The 16,674-nt window shown below is 46.4% G+C and overlaps 2 protein-coding genes across 4 annotated transcripts in view; one reads left to right on the top strand and one right to left on the bottom strand.

The window, feature by feature from the left end:
- LOC147894523 (uncharacterized) overlaps positions 1-14,969 on the bottom strand; it is a 51,313-nt gene extending 36,344 nt beyond the window's left edge. For all 3 annotated transcript variants that reach the window (XM_087384769.1, XM_087384771.1, XM_087384770.1), the window contains exons 1-7: positions 14,426-14,969; positions 14,156-14,243; positions 13,929-14,014; positions 13,713-13,791; positions 13,413-13,472; positions 2,452-2,573; positions 2,273-2,344 (exon numbers count right to left, since the gene is read on the bottom strand). In XM_087384769.1, the coding sequence (XP_087240895.1) occupies positions 2,273-2,344; positions 2,452-2,573; positions 13,413-13,472; positions 13,713-13,791; positions 13,929-14,014; positions 14,156-14,243; positions 14,426-14,757 (839 nt within the window). In that variant the 5' untranslated portion in view covers positions 14,758-14,969. The remainder of the gene's footprint in view (positions 1-2,272; positions 2,345-2,451; positions 2,574-13,412; positions 13,473-13,712; positions 13,792-13,928; positions 14,015-14,155; positions 14,244-14,425) is intronic.
- On the top strand, positions 868-2,113 carry LOC147894524 (uncharacterized; the record flags this gene model as incomplete). Its single annotated transcript, XM_087384605.1, has 3 exons — positions 868-1,033; positions 1,168-1,328; positions 1,454-2,113. Coding segments are annotated over 3 exons (987 nt in total), but the record flags the coding sequence as incomplete, so codon positions are not given.
- Positions 14,970-16,674: the final 1,705 nt, after the last annotated feature.

The following is a 16,674-nucleotide window of genomic DNA, read 5'->3' as shown; positions in this document are numbered from 1 at the left end:
GTTGTGGACCGTGGTAAGGGCCATTGTCACTTCTGTGGGTCAAGTCTCCAGTCTAGTGAGCATGGAGGGATGGTCCCCCACTATGATTTGTCCATGCTACCTAGCTAAAAAACTCAATGATCATGCTCTAAGAGGAGTCTGGCTATGTACTTGATCTCACCTAGGCCCTATGCCACCAGTGCCATGCAAGAGGACAAGGCCAACCAAGGAAGCCTACGTTGCCCTGTGCTGCAGGAGCTATACTGTCTAATGCGATAGAGATGTCACTCCTGATAACCTGAAACGCTACATCAACTTGTAGCGAGGATGCTCCGAACTCAGCCAGGACTATGTGATGTGGAAACCTAAAAGACCAAAGGGTCTATGAGACTGAAAAAAACCATATACAGAGATGAATGGTGTCTATGTGGGCGTCTACACCCAAGGCAAGTGCACCAAACATAGTGCAAAGTGTAAAGTGTCTAAGCCCAAGGGGGGGGGAAGGAAGCAGTGGTGTGGCGCTAATTTGACGACCCTCTGAATCTTGGCAAAGGAGTCAAGTCCACGGGAGGCTTCGATGATGTACGAGAGCATAAAACCCCATAAAACCCGTGATAGAGCACTCGTGACAATCAATATGTGTGGTCCGCTATGGTCTCCTAGCTATGGTCCTGCACCGGTCAATGTCACTGTCACACCTAACGATCGTGCCTCTAGTCAAGTGAACATGGAGGAAAGATCTCCAGGTCTGATCTACATTGACACAAGGATAGGTCTATCGTATCTCTCGCTCTATGCACTAGCTATGCCATCTCCTTGGATCATGCCATTTGACTAATAAACTCAGCGAACACACTCTGAGTGGAATCTGGCAGGACACCCTGATCGACGCTGGACTTGGAGCTTTCTTTGTATCAAAATAGTGTGGGTGTTTCCTTCTCTAGACCCACGTCTAGAAGGAAAGAGATTTGTGTGAAGCCAATTGAGTGGTGGGAGACATATGGCTACTCCACTCCTCGAGTGCGGAAGTTGGCTCTCCGGATTTTATCTCAGGTGAGAGCTGAGACATACATCTTTGGCATTTGCTATTCCTAGTTTGGTAAACTGTAAATATAGATGATGATTATCTTGATTCTCACTCCTTTAATCTCGATTTGTAAATGCCAATCGGGATTTGGAACCAAAAAAAATGTGCAGCAGGAGCATGCGAGAGGAATTGGAGCTCCTACTCTTTGATCCATACGAAAATAAGGAACAAGTTAAGCACAAGGCAACTCGAGCGCTTAGTATACTGCCGTGCAAACTTGAGGCTTATAAGAAAGCTTAAAAACTTGGTAGGTCAAATGCAGGTAACATTGGTAGCTTGAGTCTATTGTAACATGTTCTATCATCTATGATTTCGATTCTAAATATATCTAGGAAATTGAAATCACAACAATGAACATTGAACATACGCTTCTAAATGTTATTGCAGGTGGATCCTACACGCATTGACATGACCAAGTTGCCTACTTATGCGAGAGTTGAAGCTGATGAGGAGGAGATATATCCACAGCTACATAGAGAGCTAGAGACCATAGATAGACGAGTCACTCGTTCATGTCGTAGATCAGCCATTGCTATTCCAGCACAGAGGGACACAAGTGAGGGCAGGGGCAGAGGCAGAGGCAAAGGCAGAGTCAGAGGCAGGAGTGGTGGAAGAGGAGCACGAGGTCGTGGTTGTGCCATCCGACGTGGCCATGGGAGAGCCATGGCTGTGGCCAGTACCTCGTCAGATACACCTATGTGGTCTGCCTTGGACGAGGAGGAGGAGGAGGAGGTGCTTGAGGAGCCACAGTATGATAGTGAGGGTAACACTATCACTGATGGTGACTTTGGATCCAGTAGCTTTACTGCAGAATTTAGACACAACAGCACTAAACATTTGTGCCATGGAAAGGCCCCATTTGAAGCAATGTACAACTGCAGAATGAGATCACCCTCGCAATCGCTGATATGCTGTTACAATCAGCAAAGAATGACTATTTCTCTTGTGCTGCTGACATATAACGTATCCATAACATGTACAAAGGAAAAGCCAATGCCATATGGGTACACAATTGTTTGGTTCATTCTATGTCTTATTAAGCATTGAAAATCAGCATATCAGCAAAAGATCAGCAATCTGCTCACAAGAGTTGATAATCCACCTGACATTCAAAGACACTTTGCTCCAAGAAGCGACGAGCTTGGAATTTGGAAAAAGGCAAACAAGAGCAGGAACACAAATCATCAGAAAGAATCGGAGGCATACTCTGAGCTCACAGCAGCGAGAGAATTTATAAAGACATCCAAGGCAAGCGGATCGGCAGTTCCAAGGTCCACCCTACAGGGAAAAGCCAATCTTCAGCATAAATAAAGCCACGATTCATGAATAAAACTTGAATGACAATAACTACACTCATCCTAAAAGGTGTAGAAAATAGCCCAAACCAGATTCTTCCCCAATTATCTTGGAACTCCAACAGTCCAATATTATGAAAGTATGCAGATAAAACTTCGTCCTCTGCTTTCTCAGTATAGCTGAAGCCCTGATTGATTGGAGTCTTTGAGATCTGAAATATCCAGCATCATATTTATATATTACATGTCATAACTCTGACAATATGTCCACATATTTGCAATGAAACCGGTTTTCTATTTTTTGAAACAATTCCTACGTTTGGATATAAGAAGTGTTTTATGTGCTGCAGCCTGCTCTGTAGGATTGCGTTGTGCTCTCAAGCTTTGAACTTTGTAGTGTTTTAATGTTTGCAAGTAGCATATAAATGTTGCTTTCCACTTTATGCAAAGTTTGTGCTGTTAGGTGTCAGAAATTACAGGTGACTGATCCTGATTCTTGGAGTTGGAATTGAGCTGAGGTGCTTTCCACTTTATGCAAAGTTTGATGCCTTTAGGTATCAGAAATTACAGGTGACTAATCCTGATTCTTGGAGTTGGAATTGAGCTAAGGTGCATGAAACCATCCAATTTAGGACCCAGGCATATGTATAATTTGAGTCGACGTGTATTTTTCCTTCCTGTGCACCAGGCCCTGGGACAACTTCGAAATGAAGCAAGTTTGGAAAATGTTCCAGACATTTGGAAACATTTCCAAATGCCTGGAAACTATGCCCACATTATCATGTAAAATAAACTTGATGTTTCAAAAGCAGCAACAGGAGATTCTAGACAAAGAGCCATTACCTCAAAAATTTATAAAAGCATTTGATGCATAACAACAAATGATTAGTCTTAACGTATGATACAGTAATTAAATTGCTGATTGAGGCAGTGTAATCATCTGGGATACTGTAGAAAAGGGGGTAGGGGCAGATTTGGAAAAAGGGGGATAGACAAGCAGAAGGGGAGAGAGATAGGGGAAGAAGGGAGGAGAAGGGGTAGGAGAGAGAGAATGAGGTAGGAAAGAGAGGGAGAGATTGAGAGGGAGTAGGGAAGAGAGAGAGAGAGAGAGTGAGTGAGCATAGGCAGGAAGGAAGAAGGGAGAGTAGATAGGATTAGATGTCAACATCAAAAAGTACATAGTAGGTGGTGGATGGAGAATTATATAGTCCCTCCACATTTCCCACCTAAAGGACCTCTAACTTGGCCCCTTTTTCCCATTCATTACAGCCATCCCTTCCCATAGAATTTTGCCCTCAAAATTTCACAGCATGGCTGTCCAAAAGTGCAGCAGACAGCAACTAGTAATCAATCCGGTAGGAGTTAGGGGTGGTCCTGGACAATGCTTTCTGGCTGCCATGAATTTTCATCCTCAGGGAGTCCCCGCCACTTGACAAGATACTCTACGTAGGCTTTGTTCCGGAGTACATGGTCTCTGAAACCCATGATGCGCTCCAGGACATAGAGGATGTGGCCCTCTTCATCCATAAGCGGCAACTCTGGGAGAACATGGACATGCTGTCCAACATGTGGTTTCAGCAAAGACACATGGAAAACATCATCGATCTTGGAGGTACTGGGTAGCTCCAACTGATATGCTACCTCTCCAACCTTGCGGATGATCCTTGCTGATTCTAAGTAGCCTCATCACTGTCATGCAATATCTCACGAGGGGCACACTTCGTTGGCATGGTGACTGGCCCTAGAGAGAGGAGCTCGAATGTAGGCAAGGAGAAATGGAAAGCAAAACCCTGCGTATGAGCACCTGAGATAGTGCGTGGAAACACGAAAATGTCGATGGAGAGGCTTAGAAGAAAGGTCGTCGAAGAAGCTTCAAAACGGGGCTTGAATGAGCCAAAATAGGGCTGTGGAGAGCCCCTAAAGAGGCTGGAAAATTCTGAGTTTTTGCCTCTCTTTTTTTCCTTTTCTAGGGGGGGGGGGGGGGGGGGGGGGGAGGGGTCCCTAAGTCACCTAGGACACCTAACCTAAAGACTGGTAAGACAATTAGGACACTGACTTAGCGTAACCCAACCCAACCTACTAATTGAACCTAGTTAGGTTAACATAACTGACCAACTAACCTAACCTAGCTAACTAGACCTAACTCCCACCCCACTAACTAAACCTAACCAACCTCACTTGACCTATTGACTAAACCCTAGTTAGGAACCTTAGACCTTAGTCTAAGGTTGGCATCAAAAGTGGCATCGTGGTGGTGGCGCACAAGCGCGGACAGCGGTGCATGGTCTAGGATTGCGATGGGCTTGGCACAGACAACGGCTGACAGAATTACTACTGGCTGATGGGATGCCGGCTGAGGATACCACAGATGACGGGCTATTGAGGACTTGGCATAGACAACGAGTGGCGAGGGAGCTACTGGCTGACGGCTAACCGGAGCTACCGACTGACAGGATGCCTTCTAACGAGCTGAGGATACCACGGCTGACGGGCTGCACCTCTGCTAATCGAGACGTGTGACAAGCAGTTAGGTGAATCTGTTGGCCTAGCGCTTGTCGCTTGGGTCGAATCTAAAAGATCTTGCTGGAGAGTCACTTGTTGTTGGTGTATCTATCGATGGAGCTAGTTTGATCGTCTACTAGCTGGTTTGTCTGCAAGGAGCCTTACATTGGCGGTAATCATTGTGAATGCATGCGCTGGTCATCCTCCACTGTTGCTTGGTGTTGGTTGTCTGCGTCAGGTTGTAAATGTGAGTTCTACAAGCCTTGAAAGCTCGTGTAGTTCTGTTGTACACTGTTGGCGATAGCATAGCAGCTATAGTGAAGGGTGAAAAGGGTGGAAGCAAAGGTGCCAAATTCGGAGCTCTAATACCAATGTAGAAAAGGGGGTAGGGGCAGATTTGGAAAAAGGGGGATAGACTAGCAAAAGGGGAGAGAGATAGGGGAAGAAGGGAGGAGAAGGGGTAGGAGAGAGAGAATGAGGAAGGAAAGAGAGGGAGAGATTGAAAGGGAGTAGGGAATAGAGAGAGAGTGAGTGAGCGTAGGCAGGAAGGAGGAAGGGAGAGTAGATAGGACTAGATGTCACATCAAAAAGTACATAGTAGGTGGCGGATGGAGACTTATATAGTCCGTCCACATTTCCCACCTAAAGGAACTCTAACTTGGCCCCTTTTTCCCCTTCATTACAAATACCAAAAGTAAAATATGTGTCTCATGTAAACAGGCAAAGTACCACAAGATTTTATGATGCCCAACCTACTATAAGATCCAAGGGACAGCTCACCACCTCATTTTGAGATGGCCTTGAACTCATGCCTTGCTTCTCCATGCATATAGACCAGCGGTGCCTTGTTCTATTCCTACAGGACATACGTTGACAAGAGATCAATTACTGAGAGCTGAGGCTTACCACCTCTTTCGTCAAGATGAGGGGCAGTCATATGAGGAATATCAATGCAAAAGGGGAGACCCTAAGATAAAGCCGAGATAAACCACGGCACATACCAATCCATTAGTCATACATGTGGCTGAGATCTCCTTGCTTATGGGATCTTCAGACCCGACTATAGGTGTCCGACCAGCTACATCTAGAGATTGGCGGCAGCTAGACATCTGAGGCCTCATAGTAGATAGGGGACTTGGACAGCCAGTGACACGTTACCAATGTCCTATGTAGAGATAAACAAGCTACACAGGCCACATATCCTCCCCCTAGCTCAGAGAAGCTGCACTCTATGATACTTGACAAGGACAGAGGTTAAGGAGCAGATGCCCAAAAAGTGATTCTCCTTAAAAATTAATGGTGATTACAATTTACTAGATATTGATCTATCTATACTTTATTACATCTCAATGTATTATGGCAATGGTATGTGAGGGACCGCTCTTGATTGGTTAGTCCTAGACAAGGGCCCATTGACACATTTGCTTAGTGAGGCAGAGTCTATGAGACTGATAGGACGGACGGAGACCCTGACCTGTACCAGTTGGAACTGTAATGCAACCTTATGGTCAGAGCCCGGGAGCTTCTCAAAGTCATACATAGGTCGAGAGATTGTCTTATTAGAGCCCAGAGTACCCACGACCACTGGCCTATGAGTACACATCGGAGTCAGCCTATCGGGACAAGACAAGAGAAACAAGAGAGGAATAAGGATCGGGCAATGTCACACTCTATACCAATCATCTCTCAATAGTATGATCACTAAGGAGTGTCGTGACCCACACACCAGATTCCTTTGGGCCCAGATTAGGAGCACAACCTTGCGTGATACCTTCATTGCAATCTGCTACTTTCCCCCAGAGACCTCACACTTTGCTAAGGAGCTCCAAAAGGAGGGGCTGTATGTTTGCCCTATATCTAAAAGTCATGGACTTCTCATACAGAAGTTCTCCTACTTGGTGACTTGAACGCCAAGACTGCAGACCGCCAAGTGCCGATCATTGATTTCCAACACAGCTCCATTCTATTGCCTGACATGCATTGAGGTAGGCATCTCCCAAGTTTTTGCAAACCGACAATCCCCAGTCACCTTATATGGGCATACCTTCATAGACATGGAAAAAATGCATGATCTGAATATCTGTAATGGTCTCGAGAGATGGCCTTCGTCAAGTGGGCTTACATGTTTCCCACATGGAGGAGAGTCTAGTGCACTGACTACCTCATGGGATCCCCTGCCTTCGCCTCTCACATCACAAACTTCTCCATCCCACCACCCCCACCTAGAATTGAAGATACCTATCTTTTTTTTTTGGCTTAACCATCTCACTCCCGCCACCGAGCACATCCCACCCCACACCTGGAATTGACCATCTCACTCCCACCACCCCCACCTAGAATTGACCATACCTATCTTTTTTATCTTTTTTTTTTTGCTTAACCATCTCACTCCCACCACTGAGCACATCCCACCCCACATACACCACTTATCAGGGGATTCACTTTGATCACAAACTAGCCCCGCCTATGCTGCCCGCCTCTCTCCTATGCATGTTGATCTCAATGATAACCAACTCCTTCCATGATGCTGCCCTCCAGTGAAACCGGCCTTCGGAATCTCCAAAGGGCGGTGAACTATTATTAACCGCCAAAAACCATGATTACAATCACTTAGAGAATCATTACAGCCAACCAAATAAATAACACAAACCAAAATCAAGAGCTAGATTGCCCCTTTCCTACACCAGACATTAAAATGGCCCTAAACTCACCACCCCTTTCGGTACTTCTTTATCATTTATTCAGAAGGCATCCAAATACAAGAAAAGCATTGTCGTGCATCAGCTACTTCGTCCTATTATGCATGAGTTTCAATCTCAAAAAGGCATCCCAGTCCAATGCAATATCCCATGGCAGTCTTTCTTCCAATTCTGCTTGATAGTTCTAACCTGGCAGCTCCGATACCCTTCAAGAGAGTACTTGCAGGAGAGAATATAGCAGGCCTCCGAAGAGGAAATATATAACTGAATGTATGAATGCCCAAAAGGGCTGGCTACAACTGTATGAAGGGATGAAACCCTCACTACAAAACTGCACAAGAATAGACACTGTAGAGAGGAGGTGAATCCTCACTGATGCCCCCTTTAGGCCAAGGGCTACGCTGCTGGTCTGTTGCTGGGGCTCTTGGCTGGCTTTGCTGAGCACTAGAAGGCCCAAGACTGGATGATGAATGAGGAACCAAGGGGCTGCTTTTTATAGGCCCCCTTGGGCCTAGGAAATAGCCGACTGGAGGGCTGCCTGCACCGACTGCAGCAGTCCTGCACCAACCTGCTGCTAGCACCCCAAACTGCTGACGTGGCACCCAACCAATCCACGTGGCAGTCCTGATGCCATCGCCACCATGTGGCAGCTCTTGCACTGCCTATGATTGCTCTTGCGCTTGCTATGTCTGCTCCTACGCCTGCTCCTGTCTACTGTCTGCATGGTAATCCAGCATGTCCAAAGGCTGTGGATGCCCGTGACATCCCCTTCTGCTGAAACTCAAACTAGGGGCATGGTAATCCAGCATGTCCAAAGGCTGTGGATGCCCGTGACATCCCCTTCTGCTGAAACTCAAACTAGGGTAGGGAAAGACCACCTTGTACGCTGCAAAAAGGTTTGGATAAATCCTCTTCCACCCATGGTGCTTCAAGGGAGCCCCTATGCTTGAACTTGACTGCATACAAGCATTGTCAACTGCTTGTCCCTCTTTTGAACCAATGAAGTAAAATCTACTCAGGTTCAACAACCTCAGCCTCATCAACTACTTCAGGCTGCTCCATAACTGGTATTGTGGTAAGTGCCAGACCCACATACGGTTTGAGCCATGCACATGAGATACTGGATGCATGGTCCATGTCAAAGGTAATTGCAACTTCAAGGCCACTTCATTCACAACTTTGATGATTGGAAAGGGTCAAAAACTCCAATTAGAAAGCTTCGGGCACTTCCTTCCAATCTGCTCGAGATGCTTTTTCACGATCCGAAGAGAGACCCTTTGCCTTGTAACTCGCATTACACCTGTGCTTGTTGGCTTGCATTCGGTAGGTCTCTTGGGCTACGGCAATGTGATCCTTTACTGACTCCATGATCTACTCATAGGTCTCTCTGATACGATCGGCTTTGTATACCTTCTTGAATGTCCTAGTGAGAAGGGACTTGAATTTCTTGCCGAAAGCTACTTCATAGGGAGTCCGACCCATGCTGGAAGAATGGGTGCCGTTCAAGATCCCTTGAACTAGGGGAAGATACCGTTCCCAACGGGACTGAGCATCTGAACATAGCACTTCCGAATGTCGAATGATAACTAGTTGTAGACTTATGTCTCACCATCTGATTGCGGATGAAAACTGCTCGAGAAACTAAGTTTGGTACCAAAGTTGTCGAACGGGGCTCTCCAAAAATGCCTGGTGATTTTAGTATCTCTGCAAGATACAATGATACGGCGCCACACATCGGATACCACCATCTGAGAAAAAGACCAGTTGTGTCATGTGCGTAGATGGTACCCTTGCATGGAATAAGCATGTCAAACTTGGTAAACCTATACACAATGGTCAAGTGGAAGGTCTGTACCAAAATCCATGCTAATCTTCTAAAAAGGCTGATCCAAAATCTCAAGGGGCTAGAGTAATCCTGGTAGCTTCCCGTGGGATAGCTTCAGTTGCTGGCACACCTAGCAATGAGATACATACCAATGAACATCACTGCATAAATGAGGCCAACTAGAACTCACTAACTGATTCTGCTAGTGGGAATTGTTAGAAGTGACGCATGTAATCACTAACTAGTAATTGGTAGTGCCATCATGGTGGCCGATTTCCACCATCATTATTATAAGTGTCCATGTCCCAATTAAGCCTATTGAATGCCAGCACAGTGGCCAATTTTCTCCAGCGTGAAAATCAATTGAGCATATAAAATTCCCAGTTACAATCTATGCATTCAATCTCACACGATAGTGCCAGCACAATGGCCAATTTACACCATCATTACTATAAGTGTCCACATTGCAAGTGCATGGAGCTCAAGTCTTTTATTTAAAGGTGATCAACAGAACCTTGTCCTTTGAAGAACGACCACCCGTCAAGTATAGCATAGTCGCTTGGGCATTCGTCTAGCATGACTTTGTACCACGGTGTCTAGAAATGTGGATGTGTATGGTACTTGCGCATCTCTTCTATAGAAGACTCCTATACTATGGAAATAGAGGTGACCATTCCTCGTCTGCTAAGGGCATTTGCCACAACATTATCTGATCCGGGCTAATATTCGATCATGCCGCCAAACTGCCAAAAAGTATGGCTCCATCTGGTCTGACGATCGGACGGCTGAGCGGTGGGCCCATTGCAAGGCCTAATGATCTGTGCGAACTATGAAATCCTGACCATGGAGAAATCCTTCCATGTCTTGAGGGCATGCATGATTGCACATAACTCCTTGTCATAGACTGAGTATCTGGCCTCTGCTGGAATCAATTTGTGTCCCTCAAATGCAACTAGATGACCGTTCTGCTCCATAACTGCTCCAATGGCAGAGCTAGCGCTCCCGGTCTTCCTTCTCTTCTCGAGCGGTACGTTCTCAGAGCGCCCTAGCCTCCTGAGCCTCGCGGTCCTGGAGTTCCTTGACTTACCAAGCCTCCTGATCACATTCTTCTTTTGCTTCCCAAGTTGCCCTCTCGGCTTCTCGATCCTCCCGATCGCGTTCTTATTTTGCCTCCCAAGCTAGCCTCTCACACTCTCTAGCGGCCTGCTCACGATCTTTCCACATTTCCTGAAGCTAGGTCTTGCGAGTGAAGAGAGCCTCGGACTGTTGTTGCTGCATCTGCATCCTAGCCTGCAACATGGCTATCATGGCAGACGTGGAAGTATCTGCTGGGTTCGGTGTTTGTGGGAGGTTGGAACCTGATCCCTCCTCTCCTCCTGTTTTGGACAGATCACTAGCACTCATGGTGTCCGTTCTGGATCTTGTCTGGACCATAAACAGTGGGGGCTGTCCCTAAACTGACCCTCCCTATCTCAGGAAAGAAAATTGCAGCTCCGATACCAATGTCGCAGGAGATAGACTGACTCACTCTCTCTCCTGCTCAACAATAATTGAACTAATAGATGATGCACTCAATACACAAGTGATGCTGTGGATGTGAGTGACAAAATCAGAGGGAGAGAATATAGCGGGCCTCCAAAGAGGACATATATAATTGAATGTATGAATGCCCAAAGGGCTGAATTCAACTGTATGAAGGGATGAAACCCTCACTACGACACTATACTAGAAGACAATGTAGAGAGGAGGTGAATCCTCACTGATGATCACTTTAGGCCAAGGGTTTAGACCAATGGCTACCCTGCTGGTCTGCTGCTGGGGCTCTTGGCTGCCTTTGCTGAGCACTAGAAGGCCCAAGGTTGGATGATGAATGAGGGACCAAAGGGCTGCCTTTATAGGCCCCCTTGGGACTGGGAAATAGCTGACTGGAGGGCTGCCTGCACTGACTGCAGCAGTCTGCTGCACCAACCTGCTGCTGGTACCCCGACCTGCTGACGTGGCACCCCAACCAGTCCACATGGCAGTGCTGATGCCATCACTGCCACATGGCAGCTCCTGCACCTGCTGCAAGTGCTCCTGTCTGCTGCCTGCGTAGCAGTCCACGTGGTTGCCTGTCGCTGGTGCTAAACTGGCTGCCTGCGTGGCAGTCCAGCATGTCCATGGGCTGTGGATGCCCATGACATCATCTGAGCTGTATGGACTGTGCGGACACAATATGAGCAGGTATCATGCAGAGTTAGAAGAGCAACTAGGTGGACAGAGGAGATCATGAGCACAATTGAGTAAACAAGGGTGTCCTCTATCAGCCTCCCTCCTCCTCGCAAGGGCTTCAATCCTCCAGACGTTGACTCAAGCTCTGAATCAAGGTCGTCCTTCAGCAAGGTCCTTGCCTTTAGGCTCCACTTCTTGTGAACTTCCAATCAGGGCTCTGATACCAAACAGAGGGTACCTGTAGCAGAAGACTGCCAGATAGCCCAGGAATTCACACAGAAGTGCTCAACTATGGAATCCAAAACTTCTTTACTTTACGTACTTAACATGCATGTGTGCAAGCCCAAGAGAGAGATAGAACCAACATAAGATATATTTCCATCCACAAAAGGACACAATACAAAAGAGTCCAGGTCCCACGAAACCGTTGGTCCTCTGTCCTTACCAAAAGTTGTCCTATTACCACCTTAGCACTTCTAGATCCCTGAGCCCACGTGCTCCTTGCCGAGCTTCTGTACAGTTTAATCAACTTGCCTTGATCCCTGTACCTTGCTGCCCTAACTGTCAGCTACGTGTGCAGCCCCCTCCAAGCTATGTCTACAGCTATTTAGCCTCCTCTAGACCTCCTGGATGTAGACCAATAAGAGCTGATCTGCTGCTCCAATCTGCTGGTTGCTTGCTGCTCCAGTGGATGTGGAATGAACCCTAGGGAACCCCTTTTATAGGGGCTGGTAGCCCCCAAACCAACTGACCCAGTAGGGGTCTTATTGACTGATGCAGCAGCCTGCAGCCGACCACTGAGTCTGTGAAAACCGACTGGTGGGGGCCAGAACAGGCCATACTCATGCCGTACTTCCTCCTGGACATGCCACATGGCATCGTGGCATTTTCTGGTAGAGATCCATGTCCTGCAACCTTGTTTGCAGGCACCTCCTTGCAGCCAGGTACTTGGCAGCCTGTGTGCTGCCCATGTGGCAGCCCCATGTGCATTCCTTTTCTTGCTGTGAGCTTGCTGCCCACATTGGCAGCCAAATCACTTCTAGGTTCACCCCCCTCATGCTCTCCTCGTATGGGGGCTTACAGATAGAGAGGTGACCATAAATCTCCAACACAAACCACTTGGAAAATAGCTTTTTTAGAAGCATGCACAAGCTCTTTGATTTGACCAAAGAGGACATTCCCATAAGGGGAAGTCATGGAGCAGTAATGATCAGTCCAACTCCAAAATCCTATTACAGTGTTGATCTTGAGAGAAGGTGTTGAAGAGCCATCTCAACACCCTTTGTGAATATCTATGTTAAGAATACAATAAGTACTCTTAAGGACATACAGGTCTGAACAGACCCTTAGCCACATTGTATGTGGAGGTGTGTAGTGTAAATACAACTTCTATTTTGCCACCATCCCACCAACAAAAGCAACTATACTTGGACCACAAATTCTCCAGATAGAAAACCTGACTAAACATGCAGGATTACCCTAAATGTTCATACTTATCACTGAATATCGGCAACATTCAAAATTTTATAAGGTTTTCGAACATTTGGTCCTTCCCCTATGCACATAACTTATTCTCGCATTCCGCTGCCCAAAAAAGGAGTAAAAACATTAAAACTTAAACCTGCTCAAAGAAAACATCCTAGAAAATGTACTTTGGCCAAACGTTTGGATCAAGAACGAAACAATTCTTCTCGAAACTATGAAGGAGCAGTCTACAGCACAATTCACAGTGTCTTCGTAAATTCTGGCTGCAAATCAGACGACCTAAGAGTTCATTTAGACAACCACTGAGCACAAAAGCACGAGAAAAGCACCTGCAAATTCATCGAGTTGAATCCTCCAAGTCGGCCCAGCAGATACCAGGACCGAATAACCTGCATTCAACAGTCAAGTGTGAATAATCAAGGTCAACAATCTCTACAGGTCTGCTCAAAGTCAAATTTTCCCCATCCACAACAAAATCGTTAAAAAGGTGGCAAATGTGCTTTGTCCAGTAAGGTTTATATAGGACGGCATAATACAATGTGGCACAAATGATGGCTGCAAACCAATAAAACGCATATCAACGCAAAACTGAGTGTATGCGCAGGAAACTATCAACAAGGAGTACTTACACTACCGATAATTTCTATAGCCTTGTCAGTAGGGGAGCTGTAGAGCTCCATCCAAATATACGAACTGGCAGAATCAAAGCTGCAGTTTCAGAAGCTCTGCAATTCAGCTTAGCCGGAGATACCTTCAGATGTTCATTGAGTGACAAACATTTTCGAGAGCATAAGGTAAAATGTTTGAAAGTTTTAAAGAGTTTACGGCATTGCAAAAGGACGTACTCTCTAAAAGTCACCTTCGTAGGAACAGCAGAACCAGTCTTAGCCTGCAGAATGTCTCGACCCTTTCTCCGTACCCTCTCCTCAACCTGCAAGAGAGACTTAGGTCCTTCATCAAAATTTTCCTACGTTTGAAGAACAAATTAACTTTAGAGTTGCGAACGACAATAGAGAGTCGACACAATCGTATGTGCCAATGAAGAAGAGGATGATGGATTTTGCAACGATACGCGTTTCCGCATCTCCTCCGGATTGCCCATGCTGTCCCCGATGATTTCGCGGAGCTCCTTATCATTCTTGCAAGCCGACTCCAGAATCCTGCCCCAAGCTTGTCCACTCAGACCTTGCAAGCTGCTCAATGCCTTACCCCCTTCCTCAAAAAACGAAACAAAACTCACACTCCCTGTTATAAAACCAGCCGAAAAAACATGGATATATGGTTCATCCTCCCGCAAGAGATGATTTCTCAAAATGTGATCCGTTCCTCTACAATCACCTACATTGCCCACTCTGGGTACTTGTCCTTGCTTGCTTCTCGGCGTCTCTTCTCTTCGTGAGCCCTCTGTAATCGTCTTTCTCTGGCGCCCTGACCCGACCCTTTGACTGCAGCCTCCCTGTGAACGTTGGCCTGTGCAAAAACCACTCTACGCGAGCCTCTGCGGCTTCTGAAGCGACCGAAACAAGCAGCGGACGACTTCCCGAGGGAAAATTCAAATGCTAAATGCTGGGCGAAATCAGGCGGGAGGACGCAATCGTGCAGACCACCAACGCCATTCGCAGATTTGATGTGGCGATTACGGGCAGAGATTGAACAAGGTAAAGGCGACTGCATGCTGGCTAGAGGAGGATAAGCGATGTCTCGCACATCGATGGGTACGACGTCCTGAGTTCAAGCGGAAGGGAAGGCAAAAGGAGCCATGGTTTGAGCAAATTCTTTGCTCGCCATAGCTCAAATCATTCTTGCTCTTTGATTCTTCTGCTTGATTTTGTCTAAGATGAGCTCAAAATACGGCATCTGCTCAATCAAAATCCGAGCTTTCTTTGCTTGCGAGAGAGAAGAGAGTGGAACTTAGAGCTTGAAAACTTTTTGTTACAGTATCAGTCACAAGATCTCACTGCACATGTGGCACGTCTACGTGTCAAGAATGCATTGGGGAATGCACCCCGGATGCCGTCGGAACGAGCTCGGCACATCGTGCTCGGCACTTTCCTTTCCGGTAAGGCCGACCACCGCCCCATTCCCCCACATGGAGGACCGTGGTGTACTGTGGTGTGGTGGAGGGAGGCTGGCAATGTTGATGAGTGATGTGGCATGGTGAGCAAGGCACGATGCGGGCAGGTGGTAAGGTGGCAGCGGGTGATGTGGCACAACATGATTGCCGAGCGATGGCGGCAACGTGGTGCAATGTGTCAAAGGCCAATATGCCAGAAATAGAGACTGCACTTTCAGATTCTGAATGTGTCTTGATCAGACATCTCAAATTTTGGAGGCAGGAGTGGTCACATTGTCTGTCCCATGCAGTTGGCACAAGCCCCACTGCTTCGGGTCGCCGAATGGATCTAACGAAATTGGACTAACTCATTCAAGCACCAGGCCACTGCCACCACCTCCTCCCTTGTATCTGTGAACTAAACAAATTGCCCACTCCCACACCCTGGCCCTTATCAAACACCCCCCAGAACACCGCACAACTTTGGCACATGAAATTGGAGTACACAACACCTAGGCCCTTTACACATGGCCGAGGGATGGGCAAGGGGACAAGCTTATGGCACTCCTCGTTTTGCTCCACAAATCCCCCCCCCCCCCCCCCCGGTCGAGGCGGCCTTGCTTGGGTGCTTGGTGTGTACCCACCCCTAGTCAAAATATCATTTGGCCAAGGCGATCAATTCATGTAATGGAGTCTTAAGTACTTGCTTTAGTAACGTTTATGATTTTAATATTTTAAGTTTTTCAAAATGTTACGTCTCCTATATATGGAATTCAGGATTCAAATAATCTAATGTGTCATGTCTTGAGTTTATCTTCTGCACTTTTATCAACATGAACTGGTTTACAAATTTACAAACTTTTTACTTCAAATAATCTTATGTTTCAAGATATGTGCTTTTGAGGAGTTATTTATTTCTTGAGTTGTACTTTTGTCTTTTTTCAATTTGATTAACACCAACTGGTTTGCACATTTTGTTCTTTATGCTATATAATGTTAAAGACCTAATAGCCAAGATTTACACTCAAGGACTCTGGCCATTAACTCGTATTCCCATGTTTCATCCACCATGCATCTGTCTCCAATTATAGAATTCAACTTCCTCCCCTTAGCTCGAATGCAAAATACCTTCCAAATTTTTGAAAGAGCACGCATGAGCTCATAGCATGCAACTTTGTTATGTGACTTTGAGGGCAACTAATGATTCCCTCTTATAAACCACATCGTGCATGTCACATTACCTCAAGAATTGCCTTAATTTTAGTATGGATACAAAAGTTATGCTCTCTCAAATATCATCACTATGGGGCCCTCTATTAGAAAACAAATGGGTGTCTGCGCACTCTATAACTATCCATCACCTTCCCTCTTGTCCATGCTATTGCCCCACTTCCCCAACCTTGCTTTCAGTATGCTTATATGCTAATATAGAAAGCAAAGACCAAATCTAAAAGGTGCCAACGCGTTGATTTGATTCGCCCATGTAGGCCTCGAAGGTACTATTAGGCAAGGCCTTTCATGGAGGACACTCTTGGCAA

The sequence above is a fragment of the Dipteris shenzhenensis genome, chromosome 14, assembly GCF_047967505.1.
Source record: "Dipteris shenzhenensis isolate YYH24624 ecotype China chromosome 14, Dip_SZ_1.0, whole genome shotgun sequence".
Lineage (NCBI taxonomy): Eukaryota > Viridiplantae > Streptophyta > Polypodiopsida > Gleicheniales > Dipteridaceae > Dipteris > Dipteris shenzhenensis.
This window is presented reverse-complemented; position numbering and strand designations above follow the sequence as displayed.